The sequence below is a fragment of the Mixophyes fleayi genome, chromosome 1 (genome assembly GCF_038048845.1).
Source record: "Mixophyes fleayi isolate aMixFle1 chromosome 1, aMixFle1.hap1, whole genome shotgun sequence".
NCBI classification, from domain to species: Eukaryota; Metazoa; Chordata; class Amphibia; order Anura; family Limnodynastidae; genus Mixophyes; species Mixophyes fleayi.
This window is the reverse complement of record NC_134402.1, coordinates 191,183,430-191,191,032: the sequence shown is the minus strand read 5'-3', so window position 1 is coordinate 191,191,032 and position 7,603 is coordinate 191,183,430. Positions and strand designations below refer to the sequence as shown.

Sequence of the window (7,603 nt, the reverse complement as noted above, 5' to 3'; positions counted from 1 at the left end):
CCAATCAATGTCCGGATAATTAAAATCCCCCATAATTAAAATTTGACCTAGTTGTGTAGCCTTTTCAATTTGCTGTAGAAGTTGGGCTTCCTCAATCGTACTAATATCTGGCGGTTTATAGCATATCCCTATCAGAAACTTCTCTGAACTTTTTCCTCCGCTGGATATCTCCACCCACAATGCCTCTATATTATCACCAATATTCTCGTATATAACTTCCTGAATACTTGGTTTTAATTCTGGCTTAATATAAAGACATACTCCTCCTCCCCTTTTATTTACCCTATCCCTCCTGAAGAGAGAATAGCCTTCCAAGTTGACTGCCCAGTCATGTGTATCATCCCACCAGGTCTCAGTAATACCTATAATATCATACTGCTCATTCATTGCTACTAGTTCTAACTCCCCCATTTTACCTGTCAGGCTTCTTGCATTTGCAAGCATACACTTAAGTCTATTGCCTCCCTTAGGTATTTCTTTTAGCTTTAAAAAGGGCCGCTCCTTATCGGCTATGCTTCCCTTTCCCCCCTCTCCACCCCCTTGACTCTTGTTAAATTCCTCCTTACTACTCTCAATGTCTATCCCATAAATACTTGCTTGCCCCTCCCCCCCGGAGCCTAGTTTAAAATCTCCTCCAACCTTCTAACCATCCTCTCCCCTAGCACTGCAGCCCCCTCCTCATTCAGGTGCAATCCATCACGACAATAAAGATGGCAACTGACCGAGAAATCAGCCCAGTGCTCTAAGAATCCAAAACCCTCCTTCCTACACCAATCTTTTAGCCACGCATTAACCTCCCTAATCTCCCGCTGCCTCCCTGGACTAGCGCGTGGCACAGGTAGTATTTCCGAAAATACTACCTTGGATGTCCTTGCCTTAACATGATGCTGACAGATCACGAAGGGCTGCTCCAACTTTTAATATTGGTAATGAAGTATGGTTGTCAACTAGACATTTAAGAATGAAGGTACCATCTGCTAAGTTTGGAAGTAAGTTTATTGGTCCATATAAGATCATTGCACAGATTAGTTCAGTGGCTTTTCAATTGGATCTTCCTGATTCCATGAAGGTACATCCTGTTTTTCATGTGTCATTACTAAAACCTTCAGTTAAGAATCCATTTCCTGGTCGCTCATTGCCTCCTCCTGAGCCAATTCAAGTTGATGAGCATGAGGAATTTATAGTTGAAAAGATCCTGGACTCTCGTATATTTTGACATCAATTACAGTATCTGCTACGTTGGCAGGGGTATGGGCCAGAAGATGACTCCTGGCAATCCGCTAAGGATGTTCATGCCCCACTTTTGGTAAAAACATTTCATCGACAGCATCCTGGGAAGCCTGGTCCTAAGTCGTCCAGAGGACGTCGTTGAGAAGGGGGCATCCTGTTATGTACTTGCCCTTATATTTGCCCTCATTCAAGATGGCCATGATTGCCTCAAGAAGTTTCCATCTTGGATCTCTGTTATGAACTTGCCCTTACAATAGCCCTTATCCAAGATGGCCGGGACTGTCCCATAAAGATTCCATCTTGGATTCCCATTTCCTGTTTGGGCCTAGAAAAGGTATTTCCTGTTATGAAGCCTTTGCACGAGTATTGTGTTTGTATCTGACCCAGATGCTTCCACAGAACCTTGCTTCTCTGTGATTTGGACTACAAGTACTTGATACTTCCACCAGACCTTTATCCTCTTGTTACTTTGGACTTTATTTGTTGGACACTGGAGATTTATTTGTATACCAAAATAAATCTTGTTGAATTCAGAAATACCTGGCTATTGGGTTCCATTTGTGATACCAGAAGTGTGACAGCCTGCTCCGTGATGACCCGGATTGTACAACAATCCTTCATCTCTCTGGTGGCTACCTGGGAGGGCCGCGACCTGCGTGCCTCTGCCGCGAAATCCAAGCCTCCTTGCGGGGGGTCACTGGTGAAGACCAGGGGTAAGTTTAGACTCCGCACCTCCTGGAGTAGCGGTGCCAATACCAAAAGGTGGATTTCCCTAACGATCAGCGTGAAAATATGCTGGTTCTACACTGACCTATAGACATTAAACACCATTAAAATGCAGTTAAAATCAGATGCAATCACCTCCCAGGTTCTAGGGGTTTACATCTAGCAAGGGCTGGCTTGTGAGCTACACCCAAATGTGCCTAAAATAGGCTTTATGGACAGCTGCTATGACAAGAAGGCAATATTTTGAAATGAAGCCAGAGAAAAAACCTGATTGCCGCGCAGCTGGTATCATATACAATATGGGATATACCGAGCGCGGGCTTATTGCCATGCAGCTGGTACCATATATAATATGAGATATACCAAGCGCAGGCTTGTTTTTTTCTCTGGTGTACACCGCAAATATTGACTCTTTGCATAAACTTAATGTAATTGTCAATAAAAGCCTTTGACACTTATGAAATGCTTTTAATCTTACTTCAGCATACCATAGCAATATCTGACAAAAAAGTCTAAAACACTGAAGCAGCAAAGTTTGTGAAAACCAATACTTGTGTCATTCTCCAAACTTTTTGCAATGACTGTACACTATATAGCAAATATTTATTGTACATAGTTATTTTGATCCTGTCACAGGACGGTATGAATGCAGGACTAACACTAACCCTGATTGGTGCTGGCAGACCCAGAGGTGCGGAAGGTATTGAGTTCCCAGGTATTTGCAGGTTGCAATCCACTAGGCAGCCTCAGAGTGTAGTGCTGCAGTGAGAATGGACAACACTGTTGGGGAATACTGTGGAGGAGACCAAGCGGTAGAGAGTGGAGATAGTACGCTTGCGTCAGAGCCAATGCAGATGTAAGCGACACTAGGTGTCAAGGGAGAGCCAGATTCGGTAAATGGTATATCAGACAGGAGAATGGTCAGCACAGGCAAAGGTTCAACACACTAAACAAGTGTCAGAGCATTGTTTAAGTACGGAAGCAAGTTTGAAAAACCCGCCCTGGTCAGCCGTAACGTAAGCCGACACCTGAAAGTGCTAGGACGCAACGCAAATGAAACAAGGCTGGAACCATAACGAGTAAGTTCGCAACAGGTCCGTTGACTAGATGCACTGTTTTAACTGTGGTCTGGCTATATTAACTATCTGATATAATATTTAACTGTAAATAAAATAGTTATCCTTGGTTAATCTTGGTTGGCATTTAATGATCTCTGTCTTCTACTATTGAATCTCTTGCCTTTTAATTTCTCTTTGTATCTTACTTACCTAACTTGTTTCTGTTTCTAGCACTTGCTCCACCTTCCTCTAAAACCTTACTGATTGGGTAATTACTTGCAAACTAAATGGACCCTAGTGTGTGTGTGATAGAGAATGTAGAGTTAAGTTCCAAAGGGATAGGTAAAGTTGCAAATTACAAATATTCTCTGTACATGACTGTGTAATATGGTGGTGCTATATAAATAATAATAAAGATAACTACTGCCAGGGGCTGGCTCGACCAGGGGGCCGGGGACAGTGGGCACCCGGGCTGCTAAGTCTAGCGGCTGTTCGGGCCGGCCGCCTCCCCCCGTCCACCGCTGTGGATGCAGTTATTTTGTTTTATGTCACCAGTGGCCGCACCCGATGCGGCCGCGTCAGCGTACAGGCGGCCGCATCACGTGACCCGCAATGCGGCCGCCTGTGCGCCCCCCGGGCTGATACCTCCCAGCACGTGCCTGACTACTCCCTGCTTCTCTCAGCTGCTTTCACATCCCTCAGAAACTTGTCACTGCTTCTGTCACTTCATTTTACATTTCTCTCTAACCTTTCATTGCTTCTGTCACTTGCTTTTTCATTATCACAGCTTCTATCACATTCACTCACATTCTTCACTGACTTGTCATTGCTTATTTCACCTGCTTTCACCTACCTCAGAAACTTGTCACTGCTTCTGTAACTTACTCTTTAATGCACTCCTCTTATCTTACTTATTTATTTATATTTTCTATTACTTTCCCTATTCATTGAGTCATTCATTTTATTTGTGTTTTCTTTATTTAAACTGTCCTATATGCCCCTGAGTAAAGTAGTCTGTCCTCTCCCTGTTTTTTTTAACTCTCTAACAGGGAGTTCTATCTCTGTGAGTTTTCCTACTGCAACAGCACATGAGCTAACTTGGTCAGCCCAGGAAGGGGTTTGACTGGTACAAATATATAAAATATGTAGGTGAATGTGCATGAAGTGGCGTACACAGATGCACCTGACAGCTGCAACAAAGCAGCTGAAATGTTACTGCCTTAGTGTTTGTCACGTTGAGGCGGTGTCTCAAGCCGCTGTGACTCACTGTGCCCACAGGACGCGTCCCGGGCGTCTCCATGATGACCAGGACGTAACTTCCTGTTTTCACCCTGGCCGTTACCTAGGTAATGGTCGGGACTAGTAGCTTGTAGTGCCGCATCCCGCCATTAAGTGCAGCCGGGCGTGTGTGCAACTATAAGTTCCTTCAATAATTAACCAGCCCCTGAGGCTGATTAACCATGCTGTCTCCTTTGTTCCCATTGGCCAGTCTCTGTATATAAGGCATGATAAAATATATAATCTTTCTATTTTTATACTCATTTCCATTCCAAATGCATAGCCATACTTTTATAATGTGATAGAGCAATTGCATCTAACCCAGTGATTAACTATATGACAGTAGTTTGGTGTAACAGTGTAAAGTCTCCACACATAACCATTAGACTTTAACCCAAAACATAAAACATATGTGGAATCATTTATGAAAACTGATGTACAGGAAAAGGTTGAGAAACCCTTAGCAACCAATCAGAAGTCTGCTTACATTACACTAGCAAATTGAAAGCAAGAATCAGCTATAGGTGACACTACCTTTTTCCTGTGCATCAGTTGTCATATATTTTCCACATAACACATTTCATATGAGTGCAAGACAAACTTTAATTAGTCAAGGATGTGTTACCAGTGATGTTAATTGACAAGGAAATAGGACAAGCTATGCCATAACTACCTTTAATAAAAATGTAAATGGAAAAGTAGTCTAGAATGGATAAAACTATAATAGATTCAGTGGGTGATCATTCATAAAGAGTAATAAAAACCTCATTGCTTGTGTATAGCTTAGAGACAAAAGGAACAACCCCACACACTTTTGCCTCTTCTCTTTTTGTGTTTCTGCTTTTGCTTTTTACTCTTTGATTCGGATATATTATTGAAAAAAAAAAAAGATATAACAGAGCAGTCTGCTACCATTGTGCAGTGCACAAGATGACAAAAACGCACTTGTCTGTCCAGGATATTACAGATGACTTCTTTTATAACCAAATCATTGACACATAACAGCAAAAACATTAAAACCTCCAAGTCTTCATTGATGCCCATATCCATGCATTTGTATTCCACAAATACTCCAAAAATGAATACATTAAGACAATAATATTGTTTATTTCTTTTTTTCTGATCCGATGTCAACTGTAATGTTAGTATAAAGCTGGTGCTTTGTGTGGCTGATGATCTCATATTTTAAAGAGTTCAGTCCATCCATATGCATGTGTTTGCCAGTCTGTTTTACTAGGTGGAACCTAGACCAAAGGAAAATTAAAACATATTAATTACTGATACAAATCAAGGAGTCACTTTTCCCCAACATTGCTGTGCCCCATTTCTCCCAATAAGTGGCCAGGGATACTTTTTACTCCATTTGTTCACCTAGATATCCAGTTATGTATTAAACCCATGCATTTATTATGTATGCTTCAACCATGGTTTATGGATATATACCGAGTGATAACTGTTATTCAGGATTGCACTAGTACCAGGTCTAGTGAAAGTATGCCAACAGCATATTGTGTAACATTCATAGACATGAAATTACATGCTAATTATGCATTTGGTTTGAGGCCAGACAGAGGGATTATGTTAGCTTGACCACCACATTCCTTTGTTTAAATGCATACCAGGGGGTCCCTGTATATTCTGTGTCCCTGTGGGTTGGAGATAATAGGGAAACAGTTAAATGATGAAGAAACAAGTAATCTGGGGAAATAACAGATTGCTGTATATTGTATTTAAATCATAATTTTAGATAGCCTTTGTGACCTACACCAGGCTTGTGAGCTTTCCTGTTGACAAGTACAGAGCTCTGCCCTCTTTGAAAGCCAGAGTAGAAGCTATCTGGTCTGCTCATAAATGTACGGTCCATTAGCCCAGTCAAATCTAGTCTTCATTGGTTGGCTCAATGCAGTCTACACCATCTCACAGGTTTGCTACAGTGTTCAAACATCCACTAGGATTGGTGCAGTACTTCAAGTACTTATTTGAATTTTTGGCAGAGGTGGAGAATGGTTTTGGCTCTATATAAAGAGCACATGTTGCGGTGTGTGTATAGCATCTTATACTCCTGGGTGTTTGTGAGCTGAATATTAGGACTTGTAAGTGGATGTAGCTACAGCTGCACTGACTCTAGAATCACAGTGTGACTGGATCACTTATAAATAACTTATGGTATAAATTTATTTAAAGGTAATAGCGCGGGGCCCTTATTTATATAATTGCCAATGCACTTATATTTCATATTGTGTATATTTTGAGATAGGAAATCTTTATTTCTAAGACCAGGGGAGAAAATAATTTTTTTCTGTTTTAACCTTGCTAGAGGAAATGCATTATTTCTGATGTATATATCTGATACAATAAGCCTTTGTTTAGAAAGTCTTTTGTATATCTTGGTGTAAGGAAATGCCTTGTTTGTGGTTTGCAACTTTTCTTGGGGTATTCTTTTCTTTGGAGGAAATGTGTATTCTGCAACTGAAGATGGGCAGTAGGTGCAAGGTAGTCCATTAAGCTCTAATCTGGTGCAGGAGTATTTGCTGGGTAATTCTGGGTACGCTCTCCACTGTTTGGGTTATTGCGATGCTAATCGAACCGGCGCAGACTTAACGGACAAAAAAAATCTGAAGGCTTTGACATCAATATAAATAAAATGTAGACATGCAGGATGTTCAGAGTTTACAGCAGTCTACAAGACACTGTTATCGGTAAACCCCTCTGTTTTATTGCATGTGTACATATTATTTATGTCGTTGTCATAGCCTTCAGATTTTTTTTGTCTGTAAAGTCAGTGTCGGTGTAATAAGCATTGCAATAACCATTACCACCGAGTTGCCCCAGTGTTGTGACAAAAATATTTATTGTACAAAGTATAAGTTACAACAGAGACTAAGAGGGGTATTCAATTGTTCCTCCGGGCGCCGCCGGAACGAGCGCGTTAAAACTATTACCGTTTATACGGTAATATTGTGCGTAATTACCGTTCAAACGGTAATTTACTCGCTCAATTTCAGCTCGCTGCTCAGGGAGCTGCGAGCTGAAATTGAGCGAGTAATTACCGCATAAACGGTAATAGTTTTAACTCGCTGGTTCCGGCGGTGCCCGGAGGAACAATTGAATACCCCCCTAAGAGGTATATTTATTAAACTGCGGGTTTGAAAAAATGAAGATGTTGCCTATAGCAACCAATCAGAGTCTAGCTATCATTTATTTTATACATTCTACAAAATGATAGCTAGAACTTCTCCACTTTTTCAAACCCGCAGTTTAGTAAATATACCCCTAAGAGCAGACACACATAGCCTCGAAGTTTTGTCTCA

General features: G+C 41.3%; 1 protein-coding gene across 1 annotated transcript in view; it reads right to left on the bottom strand.

Moving 5' to 3' along the window:
- Positions 1 to 5,026: 5,026 nt before the first annotated feature.
- Positions 5,027 to 7,603, bottom strand: part of LOC142142645 (beta-1,4-galactosyltransferase 1-like) — a 71,410-nt gene continuing 68,833 nt past the window's right edge. Inside the window, exon 6 of the mRNA XM_075200535.1 lies at positions 5,027 to 5,536. Within this exon, the coding sequence (XP_075056636.1) occupies positions 5,398 to 5,536 (139 nt within the window). The 3' untranslated portion in view covers positions 5,027 to 5,397. The remainder of the gene's footprint in view (positions 5,537 to 7,603) is intronic.